Source organism: Daphnia magna, linkage group LG2 (assembly GCF_020631705.1).
Source record: "Daphnia magna isolate NIES linkage group LG2, ASM2063170v1.1, whole genome shotgun sequence".
NCBI classification, from domain to species: Eukaryota; Metazoa; Arthropoda; class Branchiopoda; order Diplostraca; family Daphniidae; genus Daphnia; species Daphnia magna.
In genome coordinates this window covers 14,666,555-14,684,841 of record NC_059183.1, presented here as the reverse complement: position 1 = coordinate 14,684,841, position 18,287 = coordinate 14,666,555, and the positions used below count along the sequence as shown (strand labels likewise).

General features: G+C 46.2%; 1 protein-coding gene across 1 annotated transcript; it reads left to right on the top strand.

The window, feature by feature from the left end:
* Positions 1-122: 122 nt before the first annotated feature.
* On the top strand, positions 123-17,453 carry LOC116916858 (E3 ubiquitin-protein ligase UBR4). The gene is made up of 26 exons (XM_045169654.1): positions 123-378; positions 447-538; positions 610-852; positions 940-1,112; positions 1,180-1,809; positions 1,887-3,498; positions 3,567-4,092; positions 4,161-5,096; positions 5,163-6,014; positions 6,075-6,831; positions 6,902-7,813; positions 7,873-10,240; positions 10,304-12,050; positions 12,125-12,996; positions 13,065-13,154; positions 13,228-14,133; positions 14,228-14,313; positions 14,375-14,476; positions 14,537-14,896; positions 14,965-15,282; positions 15,348-15,440; positions 15,510-15,788; positions 15,861-16,647; positions 16,703-16,986; positions 17,052-17,214; positions 17,285-17,453. Exons 1-26 carry the CDS (start codon positions 257-259, stop codon positions 17,347-17,349), a joined length of 15,375 nt encoding a protein of 5,124 aa, XP_045025589.1. The 5' UTR covers positions 123-256; the 3' UTR covers positions 17,350-17,453.
* Positions 17,454-18,287: the final 834 nt, after the last annotated feature.

Below are 18,287 nucleotides of genomic sequence, written 5' to 3'. Positions count from 1 at the left end.
AGTACCAAAGCTGAGAGCTCTGCAAACTGCAACGTGCAACTGCAATGCAATTATGCAAGTACTTGCAACTGCAAGCTGCAAGTACCAAAAAGTTGGCCGCATAAGTCGTTGTTTAGTAGCACCTTCTTTAACAGCTGATTCATCGCCAATCCGCGACAAAAAATTCCGGCTTAGACCGATTCTTGTTGCACATCTTTTACTGTCATTGTTTCCGTTGTCTTTTTTCTTTTCAAGTTATTTGGCATATCTTGTGAACATGGCTAGCAGTAGCCCAGGATCGGATTGGAGTTCGATTTTGCAAAAACGATGTTTGGCACGTAGAGCCGAAAACGAAACACAAAGTAATCTTCTTGATGTTGCGAAATGCGTTGAGAAAACGTAAGTTGAAAATGTTGGTGAGCAGAGTTTTTGTATTTACATTTATTTTGTTTTTATGGTTTTTTAAGTGAAAACAGCTTTTCAGCTAATGATGAAAATGATTTCAACCCTACATTAAGCATCTTGCTGGCAGATTTCTTTGTTCGAAATGCTTCTCAAAGTAAGCAGTCACAGGAATGGTACTTGAAGTCATCATTTGAAACCTAATATTTTACATTTAAACTTCATCAGGGAACCTGACATTTGGAGGAATCATATCAACCAGTTGCAAGATTATCATGCCTAGTTTATTAGGAGCTCTGCGAAAATCTTCTAATGATTTGTTGGCTCAAAATCCTAGCTTGCAAGCTGTTCAGCCTAGTCATGTTCTTCTTGCATTAAAAGCCTTGAGCACAGGAGCACTGGAGATGAATGACACAGACTTTGAATTGCTGGAAAGCTATCTTAAAGATTTAGAGAAATCAAAAGATACAGGTTTGTTCAATCAAAAGACACTGACAGTGATTATTTCATAAATTAATAAAAAAAAAATTTTTCTCATTATATTTTTGTATTTGTTAGAATGTCTAGTTTCTGAAACTGTAAAGAAAAATAGACCAGATTTGAATGCTGCCTTGTTGGATCAGTTTGTATCAGTGATCCCAGGTGCCATGTTCGAAAAAGCTATGACCCAGCTCATGAGTGAAGGAGAAGCGGCGACTTTCACTAGAAAAGACAGCACTACCCAAAATTTGGTAACTTTTTTTCATTCTGATAATTTTAGTTAGTCTTTTCCAAACTCAAATACTTTACTTCACATAGTCGACAGTGTGTAGTCAAAACATTGCTAACCTATGCAGCCTAGATGTTGCCGACACCATCGTCAATTTTTGCCAATCATTACCCAATGTAGCAAGTTTTATCGAGAAGTGGAACGGAGCCATGGAAGGGTTAGGACTAGGGCTACCTTCCTCCTTAAGTGAAGCCCAACTGATAAAGCAAAATATTACTAACCTAAAAGAAGACATGCTTCTTGCGAAGAAGGCTCTAAATTTACCGCTACTTGAACCACTAACGAAAGAACGTTTACGTCTTCTGACACAAATTGGAATGGGTTGTTTATTGGCTGCCATTTCCGTTGCGACGTCCCACAGTATCTTTGCGGCTGCCAGTTCGGTCCCCACCAAATCGGTGGGAAGCAGCAATCCGAACATGGCTCCTTCTAAACAGTCAGCAAGTCCTAATGCGGCTGCAGCCGTCTGTAATCGGGAAGAAGAATGGGAAAGTAATGCAGTCACCGTCGTCGAAACAGCGGTTGAGATTTATCAAATCTTGGCATCTCTCGTCCAGAAATCACCTCGCAGCAGCCGGGTGTACTATGATAATTTTCTGTACATAGCCGCTTGGCTTTTACTGTCTGGATTACAGGGTCAAATGACCAACACTAGTCAGGTTGGTTGGTGGTTCATGGAATTTCTTCCCTGATAGTATTTGAAATGTTTGTCATTTTTTATTTTGTTTTTCAACAGGCGGGATCAGAAAAGGGAAACAAAGAAGATAAAGGCAAGTCCCCGAGTAAACACAAGGATGGCTCCAGGATTAATTTGACTAAAATTCAGCAAGGTTATGGCGGCTTGTCTGTAGTCTTGGCTTCGCAGGCGCTTGCCACCTTGGAAAAATTATTGGAACCTAATGGTATACTGAACGCAGAAGAAAATCAAGTTATGCCCGGAACCTTGGTGGGTTTGGATGTCACCGAAGATTATAGCCATAGCCAACGAATTTCTCGGTTGCTGTCGGACTTGCCTCTGACACAACTGCTCTTTCATATCGCCACCGTGAGCTACCGAAAATCGTGCAATTTGAAACGTATACAGAAAAATGGCGACGGTGAAACTGTATCGCTGTCCGATTCAGCTACCTATTACGACGATGACGATTTCAGTTGCTCAGAGGAGAGCAGCGCAGCCGAGGAAGAAGAAGATGACGACGATAGTGAACCCATTCTCGGTCACTGGTTTGAAGAGACGATTACGCCACCCGAGCCTAAAGGGGGCAAGAACAAAGGTGGACCTCACGATTCAGAGGATGCACGAAACGCTTCGAAGTCTTGTCAACGGAATCTGGATATTTCCCTTTCCGTTCCTGACAAGGGCGAACCACATGGCTACATCGTGTTAGCTACGCAAATCTTTGCCTTTATGAACGATCACATGCTTTGTTCACCCCGTCTGAGGCAGTATACAACCAACAGTTTGTCCGAACACCAGTTGATCCTCTTGGCCGCTATTCTCAAGGATCTAGACCGTGAAACGGCGCGAACCGAGACGGGAACAATTGCCGTATTTTTCGGACAAACCCTTGGCCAGCTTTTCAGCCGTTTTTCACAATCTTTAGCCCGTTATACGCATAACTTGTTGGCTTATGAACTAATGAGTCCGCCATTACAAATTGCGCTGCTCAACCATCTGAACATCAACCCTTGGTCCGAAGAAGAGGACTGGCCACTGCTGGTTCATCCTAGAAGCTTGGCTGTTTTGGCCCAGGTGCTTCTCTCCAAACACCGCAAAGACAGCAAAGAAGAGGCACGTCAAACCAGCGAAGCCGCATGTCTCTCTATTTGGAAGCGACTTCTGGAAACGATGATAAAATACATAGAAGATCCGCATGTTGCCGGCGATAGAGATAAGGAGGCCGAAGACCTCAACGTTGAGCACGCTCAGCTCCTCCTCTTTCTTTTTCACTCATTGCAGCTAATGCAAAAGAAGGCTATCTTACTTCTATGTGCTCAGACATTGATCCGTGCTGCCCAGGCAGCCTTCAGTATCATTCCTTTGCATGATACACAGTTAATGCTACTGGCACGTATTCTGCTGTTGCTGGAATATCTGATCAAAAATCTTTACGATGCACCTGTTGCAATGCTAGAACAGATACAATGGAATTTGCTTAGTTCGGCCGGCCTTTCCAGCACTGGCAGAGCCGATGACGCGCAACAACCCAGCAGAATGTACAATTGTTGTCAAGAATTAGAAGACAACTACCGAAAATATGGTTCTGAAGATGAAGGATGTTACATTCGTCCTCGATTTTATCTGCTGAGTAATGTTGATAGCAACAATCAGGACCTTCCCAAATTAGGTAATTGGCAAAATATCGTTACTTTGGCGATGAATGAAAATAACAATCTTTTTGACTACCAATTCTAGACGGATTGGCTTGCAGCTTCCTTTTGGCTCCATCTGATTCGTTCAAATACTCCACTTTGTACGGTGCCATTTTGAATGTCCTGCACGTTGTTCACCAGTGCGAGTTTCACAGCGTTCGCAAAGATAAGCGCGACTATAGCGCATTATGCGCAGTTCAGTATTGCTTCAATGCCGGTTGGAGACTTGTCCAGTGCCTACCGCCTTCTGTTCCCGTTATGGAGGGTCTGTCGACTGCTGGAGTGGATCTGGAGCCTTCCGCTTTGCTTCACGCCTTGCTGTGGGGTCCACGCTCGGCTCACAAGGTTTACAATGCGTGGATCACCGATTGTTTGGTTAAACAGGGCCTCACGACGCAGAAAGCTATCTTTATCGTCAAAGCGGCTGCCAAACATGCTAATAGTACACCTTTTTTGGTAAAAGTTGCCAAGCAATTAGGCCAAGGAATGCGCCAATCATCGCGCCTCAAAGACATTGCTGCCGTCCCTGATTTATGGGATGTCCTGGTCATGGATATGGTTATCGCAAGGTATTCCTAGTAATCTCTGTTTTCATTTAATTGCTGATTAACTGTTCAATTTTTGACAATGTTCAAAGATTACGCCTTCTGTACGATGAATGCGCTAACAAAGACAATGGTGACGAGTCGTATCGCGTGCTGGATAGTCCAACAGAGAAACTACCCAAAACATCGAAAATATCCAAAGAGATCTTTATGGAACTCTGCGATTTAGTTGATTCGGTGGCCAGTCTGTCAAGGCGCTGTGTTTTACATGATGCGCTAGGGAACAGCACTGATACTCCGACATTGGAAGGTTCTAGCGAAGCTGAAGCACTCCAGCATTTACTTGCCATTTCTTCAACGCGAGGCTGCAAACTAGCCAATATCACGCCGACGTTGGCGTTGTGCCTCCCACCTTTCTTACGTGCTGCGTTAGACCGCTGGAACAGCAGCAACTCTGATTTTCCTGCATTTTTCTCCTGGCGTTCTGGCCAGTCGGGTGATCTCATCCCGTCAGAGTCATACCTTAACGGTATCTTAAGCGCCCATCTGCAGCTTTTGTCATCCCAGTCCGTCTTCAGTCCTGCCTCGTCGTTGCGCCATTTGTTGAATGCGGCTGTTCGACTGGCCAATGATCTGGTCGTGTGGTATCCCAACTCGGAGGAGGCAGAAAAGGAGCTGGTGGGCGTCTTCTTCCCCATTGCACTGGATGCTTGTTTCGAAAACCTAGTAGATCTTGTACAGCTAGTCATGGAACGACTTGTAGGAGCCGCTGACAGTGATCGCTATCAAGACATTGCATCCTATATCGTCATCAGTCATTGTCATTCGTTGGTTACTGCATGCGCAGCGCCGGTACGATGCCTGGAAGAAAAGGCACTGGAGGAATGCATCCGCTTTCTGGAATCTTGCGTTGATAATCCGCTTACTCGCCATCCCCTTTCTCGTTTCTATACTTTTGAAGAGGAAGTTCATTCATTATGGGACATCATTTTCTCGACTACAACGCCCGAGCTGTCGTCAACATACCGGTAAAGTGTAACATTAAGTTCAGCCGTGTGTACGTAACCGTTCTAATGTTTATCAATTCTATCCAGGAAATCGGTCTACAGCTTCATCAACAAGCTGCTGAAGTCTTCAGATACCAACGACACAGATTTAGATAATCTCTGTTTGACTTTATTAAACTTGGAGAGGATCGACGAAGATCGTTTGGAAGCTTGGATTGAATTTGCGATCTTACGCCATCTAACCGGCCAGGATGATGAGGAAAGCCAGCAACAGCAGCAACCAGCTGGCAGTAGTACGCCGGTGGTTGTAAGGTCTGATACGGCGGAAGAAGAGAAAAGTGCGACTGTCGCAGGAGGCTCTGGTGGGAAGCCTGGTCCACAAGATGGAATTTCCCTACTGCAGAATTTGACACAGTTCGCTTTCCGTAAGGGTGAAGCGGAGAATTTCTCCCGAACGCTTCTTAAAATGCTTTTGAAGCACCTGTCTCCCAATAGCCGCGGAAATGTTACACCGGATCTGGTGCTTGTTATGGTCACATTGGCAGGCGTAGGTCAAGGTTCCGGGCATCGTGATTTGTACTTAGCAGCGTTGGATTGGCTGCTCAAATATCAACAAGTTATGCCTACCGAATCGTGGATAGCTCTTAACCAGGAAGACTTAAGTTCGCCTCCACCCGAACTTGCATCGTTCTGTTGTTTGCTCCAGTACACAACGGACGTCCTCTACGCTCTCAGAGTGCTGAGTAGCAGCAGCACCAATGGCGCGGGAGTGGCGAACGAGCATGCGACTGCTGAAACATCGGCCGGTGGATTGCTTGAATCCATCGAAGGTAATCCCCTCACAGCAGACGTAGAAGACTGGGTGGATGAATTAGGTCTCGGCGATGATGTTGAAAGTGATGGTGATGAATCCGATGAGGACCTCCTTTGTAACCAATTGTAAGTCTATTTACTGATTTTTCATTTTGAACAATTAATTCTACAGTGGTCTTCTTGTAGATGCACCTTCGTTATAACACAAAAAGAATTTATGAATCAACATTGGTATCATTGCCATACCTGCCGGATGGTGGACGGTGTCGGCGTTTGCTCCGTGTGTGCTAAAGTTTGTCATCGGGATCACGATGTGACGTACGCGAAATTTGGCAGTTTCTTCTGTGATTGTGGTGCCAAAGAGGACAGTACCTGTCAAGCATTGGTGCGTCGACCTCCTCAACCGGAAGAAGATAATTCTTCACGCTCACGAGACAGCGTTTCAGCCAGACGTCTTCCCCATACCACAGTCGATCAAGCGCTTCTCCAGCAATTGGGTTTTGGAGGCACAGCAGCCATGTCTTATGTTCCGTATCGTGGTGATTTAGATGGCTCGGATCCTAGATTTGGTGATTTGGTTGCAAGTGACGAACTTTCTGAGAGACGGCGAAACCTGACGAAACAGCTGGAGCCTTACCTGAACGAGCTGTTAGAAGTTACTGTATCGTGTGAACTTCCGGCTGCCATCGTAGACATTCTTGATTCTTTGCTACCTTCCGTTGAACGAGCAAGTAAACGACTTTCACCGGTCGGTAGCCTTCAGCGCGCTCGACGCACACTCCATCAGCTGCATCATGAAACTAAGACAATTGTAGCTTCTGAATCTCTTATGATCCCAACTCTGGGATCACAGGAAGGAGCTTTCGAAAACGTGCGGATGAGTTTCACCGGCGATCAAGGTCAGACTATTCGTCAATTGCTCTCTGCTCACGTGCTACGCAGGGTAAGAAAGAAAAAAAATGAGTCATGGCTCTTTTGCTATTTGTTTTAATAACTCGGTTTTATGGTGACAGGTTTCAATGTGCTGCCTATCCTCGCTGTACGGTCGTAGACAACATCTAGCGATGAGCCACGAGAAAGGCAAAGTGACAGTACTGCAATTAAGCTCTCTGTTGAAACAGGCGGATGCTTCGAAAAAGAAATTGACGCTTACACGGCTCAGCTCGGCTCCTGTTCCGTTTACTGTGTTGAGCATGGCGAGTAATCCGGCGAACGAAGATGTGCTGGCTGTTTGCGGCCTGAAGGAGGTTCATGTGATGACTCTTACGTCAGGTGGCTCTGTCCAAGACCACCTAGCACTACATCCTCAGTTGGAGACGGGAAATTTCATCATCAAGGCCGTCTGGCTGCCCGGCCATCCCACCCAGCTGGCGGTCATCACAGCCGATTTTGTTAAAATCTATGACTTGTCTTTGGATGTCCTCAGCCCACAATACTTTTTCCTGTTACCAAGTGGCAAAGTGCGCGATTGTGCATTTTGGTTCCGTCAGGATGGCGCCCAATTTACTTTTTTTATCTCTTCATCCGGATACATCTATTGGCAGCCGCTCAGTCAGGATAGCTCAGCCCGCCATGGCCCATTCTATGTCACTAATATACTAGATGTCTCTCATCCCGAAGTGAAAGAGAGCAATGGCCAAACGGGAGGTGGAGGCGTATCAGTCTATTACTCCCATTGCCTTCAGCTTCTCTGCTTTAGCTACGCCCAAGGCAAAACTTTCATGGCTTCTGTGACTGAAGATGGTCGCAACGAGTTGCAACTGGGCCCACTCCATTCCGTTCACATCCCGGCAAAAAGCAGCGCAACCGCAAGCGGAGGAAGTTCCCTGAAACTGGGAACTCCATCGACAGGTTCGAGCTCGGCTCCACAGACTCCTGGATCTCACCAGCCACTTTGCCAATGGACAGAAGTGCAAGGCCATCCGGTAATTCCATGACTTTTTAGTTCATATTTCATCGTACATAACTTACAATTCATTCTTAGGGATTGTTGTTGACGCTGACTCAAAGTTCTTACACGCCCGTGGTCATTATGGTTGAACCTGAACGAATCCTGGTGGAAGAAATCAAAGTCGTGCCGGCCAAAGTTAAAGTTACGGATTTAGTGGCAGTCCGCCATATTGTCAATACTGGCCAGGACAAAACGGAACCGCGTACAACGTTGATCCTCTTGTGCGATGATGGTTCGCTGAGAATTTTCATGGCCTCTTCGGAAATGACAAATTTTTGGCTGACGCCCACACTTCAACCGCCCATTCTTTCGACCACACAGCCTAAGATGGTTCGCAAAGAGAGCGTTAATGGAACCAAGGGAGGTTCCGGCTCTACCACACCGACATTTCCAACGGATTTCTTTGAGAGCTGCACGACCATGAATGATGTCGAGTATGGGGGCAACGACCTGTTGCACGTGTACAACTCGGCACAGTTGAAACATAGGCTCAACACGAGTGGTCTCTACATCGCCTGCACTAAACAGGCGGGCTTTTCCGTCGAGATCACCAATCCTGATACATCCAACGTCATCGTAGGAGTTCGCATTCTCGTCGGCTCCCAAGACGTTCAGCGAGCTCCTACCTGCGTCGAGATTTTCGGACGTAACATTCCTTTCGTTTTGCAGCGCCATCGCTGGTACGACATACCCTTAACGAAAGAAGAAAGTCTCCAGGCGGATAAGAAACTCGTCCTAGCTTTCGGATCTTCCAACGATCCATTAGGTGTCACCATGATTGATTCAATCAAAGTTTATGGGAAAACGAAGGAAGTCTTTGGATGGCCGGAAGACGCCGAAGATCAGATGACTGGAGCAGTCGGCAGTAATGGAGCACTCAATTTACCACCATCACAAGGTCACCAGCTCCAAAGCCCTACTATGCAATCAAGTGGCTCCTGCAGTAAATTGGCGATGCAAAGCCCTGCTCAGCTAATGCTGGATCAGTTAGTTGGAGGAGCTGTGGCTCTTCTTGAAGGTTCTCTGTCACTACCGGTTACCAGCGTGACTCCTGCTTGTTCCCCTACTACCAAAGATCACGTCCTCCGTCTGTCGACGCAAATCTTGACGATGACATGGAGTGCGGGAAGTTGCGTCCCAGGTGTCATAAAGCTTCTTTTGGCTGCCATTCATCCATCTAGAGCTGCCTATCATGACTACAAGGACCGCATACTATTGACTGCTGTTGTGAACGATCTCAAAGCTATTATGGACGAAACGTCTCCCATCCATCTGGATCCGGAAGCATTCTACAATGTGTTGACCATCACCAAATCAGTGGCCACTACCCAACCGCAAAACTTAATTCAGTTTACAAATGACAACTTCCTTGGCGATTTGTTGTCCGTTGGACGGCGGCTACATCGTGAACGGGCGCGTAACCCACTTTTGAGTCCTGTAGGACAACTGGGCGTGGCTCAGATTGATTTCTGCGTTCAATCCGTTGTTGACATCCTCTTCTCAGTTGCTTTAACGGAACCGCATCGATGGATGGCACCTGTAATGGATCATTATATTAGTCTGCTACTTTGTGATGACGCAAGCGTCAGTCACGCTGCTAAAGCTGCTCTCCAGCGGACCATGAAAACGGGCTGCACTGGCAAATCAATACCCTCCACAGCTCAGCCTGGACACCAAGCCATGCACAGTGATGAAGATGATATTATGCAGCTGGCCATTGCCATGAGTCTGGAAGGAGCCACTGGTGCCACATCTGCTCCGGAAACGAATGATGAGGAAGTGCGGGAAATGTCCAGCATGTCTGCGGAGTGCTTCCGTCAATTACGATTGGCTCTACTGAAAAGAATCACTGACGACCTTCCGGAATTGAAGAAAAAGGGGGGTGTTAAGTCCATTCATTTCCTCCAAGTTTTGCTTATCTTGGTGTCTGAGTTGCGGCCGTCTGACCCAACGGAAAGGAGCGAACTGCATCGGACATTGGCTAAGGCTGTTTGCGAACTAGACCTAGAAAGAGATGCAGCCATTGAAGTAGCTGGGCAGCGTACACCGCAGCACGAAGTGCAACTCTTGATAATGAAATTTTTTGGATTTCTTTTGTCGACCCACCATCATAAATCCAGCAGCGGAAGCAGCAAAGCCAGCCATTCACAACGGCGAGGTACTTCTACGTCTCTGTCAACTGTCGCTTCGGTGGCTGCAAAAGTTCTCTTGGATGCTGGGCTCATGGAACGTTGCCTTGTGCTCCTGCAAGCTATTCTACTGCATTGGAAAGCTACCGGTGGAGATGAATCGCCCGTTGTTGCTGGCCTTCTCAAAAACCCCGTAGCTCCCACAGCTTTCGATCTCTCACCTTTCTTCTCCAGAACGTTGACACATCGCAATACGGGATACATCTTTGAAGGTACCAATAATTACTTGTATTTACTTAATTATTTAATGTAACGCAATTTTGTGCGGTCTGTAGGGTTTTCCCAATTGCTAACCGAAATGGCTTTACGTCTACCATACCTTGTCAAAAAAGTAAACAGTGCCGTCCAGCTGGATCAACGCTGGGTGGAATGCCTTTGTCAATACGTTGCAGCACCTACCCCGTCATCGGTCAAACGCCACGTGCGTAAACTGTTGCTGTTTCACTGCGGCTCCAAGGAAAAATACCGTCAGTGTCGAGATCTGTTGACGATCGAAACGCATTTCAAAGACGTCAAAAAACTAGCGTTGGAACACGGATTCGATGCAATCCTAGAAGGCAATCACGATGGATTGGTATTGCCATATGATGATCTCGTGATTGTCATGGAACACTTGAAGGTGTGCCTCGATGTGGCTGCGACGCGCACGGCCAACTGGCAGCTCTATTGTCAACAAAATGGAGATACATTGTCATTCCTAGTCCAGCTGGTCTGTTTCATTGACGAAGGCCTGTGCTGCACACTGCTCCAGCTACTACGCTTTGCCTTTTGTCCATTGAAGACCGCGTCTTCATCATCCGTTAGTGCCGCGGTAACATCAGCCACCAACACTAATCAACCGATAGCCAAGAAATCGTCGGAATGTGATCTCACGGCAGAGCCGTGGGACTTGGATAGTTCCTGTACGGGCGTTGAAGGTTGCGTTTGTGGCGTCTTTGTCCAGCAGTTACATCGAACAGTAGAGCGTCGTCTGATTAGCCGTCTCATTTTCCGCTTCCTCCTGGATTGCAACGTGAGTGCTGTCCGCTGGCATGCCCACGCCCTGATCCATTCCTTCTGTCGACATTCTTCCGTGGTCCAGCAACAAGATCTCGTTGCTCTGATGTGGTCCTTATGGTCAGGACTTCAACTTTACGGCCGAAAAGCCTCCCAGTTTGTCGATCTACTCGGCTATTTTACAATAAAAACTCCCGGGATGGAAAATTCTCTGCCCGGCTATGTTGACCGAGCTGTGGCGTTGTTAAAGGAAGAAAACCAACTCATCGTCCGTCATCCGAACACAGTTCTGTACAATGCACTAGCCAGTCTCGTTCACTTGGATGGTTATTACCTGGAGCGAGATCCTTGTTTGGCCTGTTCCACTCTTGAGGTTCCATTCTCGGCCGTAAAGTTAACAACACTGAAAGCCGATGTGCGCTTCACAACATCGACACACATTGTTAAGCTAGTCAGCAGCCATATCGTCAATCGTTTTGCATTGCGCATCACTGATATTAAACGGACCAAAATGGTGCGTACCATTAACATCTATTACAACAATCGACCTGTCCAGGCCGCCGTTGAGCTCAAGAACCGTCCAGGCGTCTGGCTTAAGGCTAAGAAATTATCGCTGACCCCTGGCCAGGCTGAAGTCAAAGTAGATTTACCGCTACCGATCACCTGCTGCAATTTGAAGATCGAATTTGCGGCCTTTTATGAAAATCTTCACGCTTCATCGGAAATGTTGCAGTGCCCTCGCTGTTCCGCCTCCGTTCCAGCTCATCCGGGTGTTTGTTCCAACTGCGGTGAGAACGTATACCAGTGTCACAAATGCCGTTCCATCAATTACGACGAAAAAGACCCATTCCTGTGCAACGCCTGTGGTTTCTGCAAGTACGCAAAATTCGAATTGACGTTATCTGCCAAGCCTTGCTGCACTGTGGAGCCTGTCGAAAGCGAGGACGATCGTAAAAAATCATTATTGGCTATTAATGGATTCTTGGAAAAAGCCGATCGACTCCAGGGACAAATGGCTTATGCTAGGTGAGACTACATGACATTACAACTGAATTGGCCTTTTACGTTGTTACATTCTTTTCTCTTTTCCATGTTTATAGGGAAGGATTGGAAGTACTGATCAGTAAGCTTGGTGAAAATTCCGGCATCGATGTCTTAGCAGGAAATGATGTGAGCTCTGGATCGTCGTCGGGGCTACCTGGAAATTCAGGAGGGTCATCTACTACAGCCGCAGCTAATGGCAATGGGTCTGTCACTGCTGGAGGACCCGGAACAGGACAGATAAACAAAACAATCCAACAGATTTGCCAACGCTATCATTCAGAGTGTAAATCAACTTTTGAGGAATTGAGCAAAATAGCTCAACGGGTGGCGGCCTGTCGCCGCGATATCGTTGCCTATGATGCCAGCCAGAGGCAAAAAGCTGTAAGACGCTCAAGTCCCGGACAAGGGGCCGTTGGATTCGATGGTAGCCAATTCGTACCACTACCTACTGGAGCGACTTGTTGCTACGGGTGTGCCAGTGCCGCTCTAGATCACTGTCTGACTCTCTTGCGCGCAATGGCAACCAAGCCTCTGCTGCGGCGGCTAATGTTCGAACAGGGACTGCTTCAAGAATTGCTCCACTTTAATATCGCACAAGGATCGGCCCAATCACGTGGCGAAGTCCGTGATCTGCTCTGCTTGTTGACGCTGAATAACGCTGACGCCGTCGACTGCCTTAACCAGAAACTGATGGAGAGCGTTGACGGAGTTCTTAAACGTTCCGGTCATAGCTTAGCTTTGCTCAACTCCATTCGACACGAAATGGCTTTGTTCGCAGCTAGCCTTCAATGCCAGGACACGTGCTGGGAGAAGCGTCTGCGCTCGGTCATCCAGCTATTTTTGAAATCAACTCACCATCTGCAGTCACCAGCTGTCATGGATGTCATCACTCTACCTTGTCTGCGAATCATTCAAGAACTCATCCAAGGTAATGATTGTGGAGTTTGAGACTGTTTTGACTTCAGTGGTTTATTGTTTGTGTCCTATGTAATGCAGGTACTTCTGGGACGGTGCAAATCCACGTTAAAGAATCTTCAAAGGCCGGCCATGTTGATGTTCTCATGGACCTGAAACGGTGGCTTCAAGGTAAAATGCCCGTCTCGTTTTAGGGTTCTCAAACATTTCCTCTTTTTTTTCTAATTTTTTTCTATTGGTGTAGGTGATCCACAACAGAGCTTTGATGCTTGGAAGTCGCGCGTACTGTCACGATACGACTCTCCTGTACTCGGAAAAAGGCCAGAACAAGTACGGCAGCTCCACCTCATGCAAAAATATGGAGCTCGCTGGCGCGATAAGTACCAGCTGAGGCAACAACAACAGCGACCGGTATCTTGTCAACTGTCGGGCTCCAATTGGCTTCAGTCTATGTTGTTTAATCCAAACTCGCGATTGAGTCGCCAAACGGCATGTGTCTTCCTCGAGGGACTCGCTCGCGTACCCCAACGCCGACAGGAAATCGTCAACCTTTTGACTAGTTTTTTGGCACAGCTGGGCCAAGCTGGTCCGTATGGCGCGGAATTTTTCGCATTATACATGTCCTTGGTTCGAAAGGAGCATTGGCGCTACTATCTAGTGAGTCGTGGATTACTACCCAAATTAGCGGATTGGATCGAGATCGAAATCAATGGATTGACTCGACAAGAAATGGTCGGCAGATCATCCGAGCTGTCGCAGGGCCATGCTATGAAATCGCTGGTGGAACTGCTTTCCTTTTTTTTGGAAGAGACATCTGTTCGCCAAGCGTACAAAGGGCGCCTAGTTGGTCATGTTTTAAACGGTTACTTGAACTTACGACGCTTGGTCCTTCAACGTACGCGGCTCGTCGAGGACACTCAAGAACTTCTTCTACAGCTTCTTGGAGACATGACAACAGGAACTGAAGCCGAGACGAAACAGTTCATGTCTGTGTGCGTTCAAACTCTACGTCAATGCCTCGTTGATGACCTCGTAACGCCCGTCTTTGTAGTCGAACGTCTATGTTCTATCATCCACCCGGAAGAGAAAGACGATGTCGAATTCCTTATGTCGCTTGACAAAGATCCTCAACAAGAGGATTTCTTGCAAGGTAACGAAGAAAAAAAAAAGACAATCCATTTTATTCAATTGACATCATTAGCTATGAAGGATGCTGACCATTTTCTTAAATTTTTTTTACTTAGGGCGAATGCAAGGTAATCCTTACAGCAGCACGGAGCCCGGCCTTGGTCCGTTGATGCGTGACATTAAAAACAAAATCTGCCAAGACGTAAGGAATAACTGCACGCCTATTACAGTTAACGTTTATTAACTTTTCATCTTTGTTTCAGTGTGAATTAGTTGCTCTTCTGGAAGACGATACTGGTATGGAACTACTGGTGTGCAATAAAATTATGAGTCTAGATCTGCCAGTCCGAGATGTCTATCGCAAAGTATGTGCTCCTTTTTTTTTTCAAATGCTTCTAAACGCTTACTAAGATCCGGTTATCTAGGTTTTCCTTTCTGAAAATAATGAAGCCGAGCCAATGAGGATCGTGTATAGGATGCGAGGCTTATTAGGAGATGCTACGGAAGAATTTATCGAACGGTTTGACGATAAACGTCAGCGCCCGGCTAACGACGAAGAGACTTACAAACTGGCAAATGTCATGGGGGAATGTGGTGGATTAGATGTTCTTTTGGAGCGCTTGAGTTGTGTCCGGGATATTCAGGGCGAAGGTCGGCCACTTCTTGGTGCCTTAGTCAAACTTCTGTCTTTCTGCACCAAAGTACAGACCAACCGCTCTCTCCTGATTACTCCGGAACTGAATGCCGTCCAACGACTTCTTGGTGCTCTTAAATTATGCTTACAGGTTGTTAGTGCTAAGCAGAATTTGACGTTGCTTTTTTAGATTTTGATAAACATTGTATATTTTCTCAGGCTCAACAGAACATGCCTCCATTTACAGAACAACTTTTGGAAGTTATGGAAGCCATTTTATGTCAAGCCTCCGCACAGAGCGTTGATCAATATGCCCTTTTTTCGTCGACGTTTGGTACCAAGGAAGATCTGGACTTCTTGTTGCAGTTGTCGGCCCAAATGGCGGGTTCCAAGACAGTCACTAGCATTTTGACCCATTTAACTCGTGTTATTCCTTTCTTGACGTTCGTCAACAACACCAAGATGGATGTGCTTATTGAGTATTTCCGGCAAAGTTTAGATTTCAACCAGTATGACAGAGAACACAGTACCGAGCAGGTGCGAAGCAGTAAAATTGACTTAATCGAATTAACTTGATAACATTTTCTTGAAAAACGATACAGGCCGTTAAACTGGAATTGTTCTGTGCTCTCACTTCGGGTATTGAACACAACGCTATAGGCAATACTTTGAAGGATCGCCTAGTGGCTTCGAAGGTACGTTTTGAGTTAGAAATGATTTCCTTTGTGTACCTAACAATAGCTTATGCATAAACTTATTTACAGGTGGTCTACACTGCGCTGGATTATCTCCTTCAGAATGCGCCTACCATCCGCTCGGCCATCGCCCGAGACAGTCCCGAATGGAAAGAATTTGTTGCAAAACCATCGTTGAAGTTTGTTTTGCGTCTCCTGACAGGGTTGGCTCACAGTCACGTCACAACCCAATTGGCGTTAGCCGTCGATTCGATTCCACTCTTTCATCATTTGGAACAAATTTCATCCGATGAACACGTTGGTTCTCTTGCTGAGAATTTGTTAGAGGCCATGCGAGGCCATCCTACGGTACGAGACATTTTTTAGAATTTCATTTTTTCTTTGACATCCCTTAAGGAATGGTTCGCTTAATTCTGATAGGTTGCCGAGCGGATTGAAGAAGTTCGCCAACAGACAAAGCGAGAGAAGAAGCGGTTGGCTATGGCGATGAGAGAAAATCAACTTCGAGCTCTCGGAATGAAAACTAACGCACTTGGTCAGGTTAAAGCCGAAAATCCCATTCTACAACAGTTAGTTGATATGGGATTGGGTGAAGAACCTGGTCCCGTCTGCGTCATCTGTCGTGAAGGTTACCGCTTCCAGCCGGGTAGAGTGTTGGCCATTTACACTTTTAGTCGACGCTGCCAACTGGAGGATCTCGAGTCCCAGCTTTGGTATGGCTCACCACATGCTTCTTCCACCGCGTCATCGCCGCCTGTGAGTTCTGGACGTAGCCGCAAAACCTTAGGATACTACACTGTCTCGCACTTCAACGTCGTCCACGTGGAATGCCATCTTTCGGCTGTTCGTTTGGCCAGAGCTCGTGATGAATGGGAGTCAGCTGCATTGCAAAATGCCAACACCCGTTGCAATGGTCTTTTGCCTCTGTGGGGCCCTCAAGTTCCGGAGTCTGCTTTTGCAACCTGCCTTGCTCGTCACAACACCTACCTCCAGGAATGCACAGGTCATCGGGACATCGGATACGTGTCTACGTGCCACGACCTGAAGTTGCTCATTTTGCGCTTCGCGCTGGAACGGTCTTTCAGTGATGAGTCTGGTGGAGGTGGCCCGCAATCCAACATGCACTTCCTTCCATATCTTCTTCATGCAGCGCTTTACGTCTTAAATACGACACGTTCCTGGAGTCGCGAAGAGAAAAACCTGAGAAGTATGTCTTTTATGTTTACCACGGTGCCCTATTTTAATTCTGTATTAACAACTAGGTTTTCTGGAAACTGCTCGAGGAGAAAAATGGGTGGAGAATCATGTCGAATCCGATAGCGCCTTCTATTACACGACTTTGGCTCTGCTTCTGCAGAGCTGCCAGCGCTGGAATACGAATCGGCTAACCTACCTTGGTCGCCTTTTGGTGACGGCACATTGCCGTGCCCATCAGTCAAAGGGAAGCGACCAACGTCATGAAAAACAGATACTTGATTACAGTGTTTATAAACCTGCACTCGTCTTTTTTTCGATCGTCAACGGAATTTTCAACATTGTATTGAAGGTACAAATTGTGATATCAGGTTTCCAGAGTTTAGGCTATAAATCCTTATTGTGTGGATGATTCAGAACGTAACAGTGGGAGAAATTGACGCTGACTGGCCTGGAACAGTAGCCGAATATATTCGTCACAACGACGAAGCCGTTTTAAGGGCCACTGACAAACTACTCAACGCGTATCAAAATGATTTTCTGACTTGCGGCTCATTTGACGAATTTTGCGATGTTGCTGGTGAGATTTTACTAAGCGTCATAGCTGTCTTACACGATCGTCTCATTGGCTATGTTTTTTTTGTTTCTAGGTTTATTAGAGGATATTCCATCTCCCGATGAATTCATCCGAGGTTTACTCCAAGGCATACCTTAGCAAACGTCTACGTTACGTTTTAAGCATCTATATTATTAAAATTAGTCTTGTGTAGTTTTGTTTTTGTCTTTCTTTCGCTTGAAAAAAATACTGTTCTGACAGGATTTTGTTTTCTTGTATTCGTCTTATTATGCAACCACATCATCCGATGCCTTAGCCAACAAATGACCAAAATGTATTTTGAATCCCCATTCATCAAGCTGCGAGCCATCCCTCTTCAGGAGCCGCGTACAGAGGTTAAAAAATGTTCCACAACGAATGCAGTCTGTATGTTGGTATGCACCCTTTTCAGCGAATTACTTTCGGCGTACCATGCCGATGCTCAACTATTGAGGGGTAGTTGTATTTCCTTGTTACAACTATAGCATAAATAGTGAGAGGAATTCAGAACGTCAGTCATAGCTTAGTGGTAGAGCACCGGTTCGACAAGCTGGAGATCCTGGTATCACGACCAAGTAGAGTAAAGATAAATTTTTTGTCATTTAAGAAGCTCGTCGAAGAGAAGCTCGTTTCAAGCAAATTGCTTGCTTGCTTGCTTGATATTATGAAAGCTCATGAGCTTAGAAATAAAGCGTGTTTCAAAAAGAGATACGATGGAACGCGTAATACAATAAAAATGAGCAAAGTACAAAAAGTCCGATAGAAATAATGTTTGCAAAATCCAAATATTCTTTAAAAAAAAAAAAAATTATTGTCGGTTCAATACACATATGCTTGAGCAAATACAGTCAATCAAGGCAAGGGGAGACACTGCCTCAATTGCCCCACCATGGAGATAACACGGTGCGTGGCTAAGAGAAGCCGGAAGAAGAGAAGAGTGATGAATTCGGACAAGTTTTCACGTGAGCGATTAACCGTTATTCGGATTTGGGGGTAGTCCCACAGCCCTCCAATGGGGGATTGATTGATGATACTTGTTGGTTGAACAATGAAGAATA

Coding starts and splice junctions, on each gene's coding strand:
- LOC116916858 (XM_045169654.1), top strand. CDS start 257: ATGGCTAGCAGTAGCCCAGGATCGGATTGGAGTTCGATTTTGCAAAAA. Junction 12,997..13,064: donor CATTCAAGAACTCATCCAAG/GTAATGATTGTG, acceptor TATGTAATGCAG/GTACTTCTGGGACGGTGCAA. Junction 15,789..15,860: donor CCATGCGAGGCCATCCTACG/GTACGAGACATT, acceptor TAATTCTGATAG/GTTGCCGAGCGGATTGAAGA.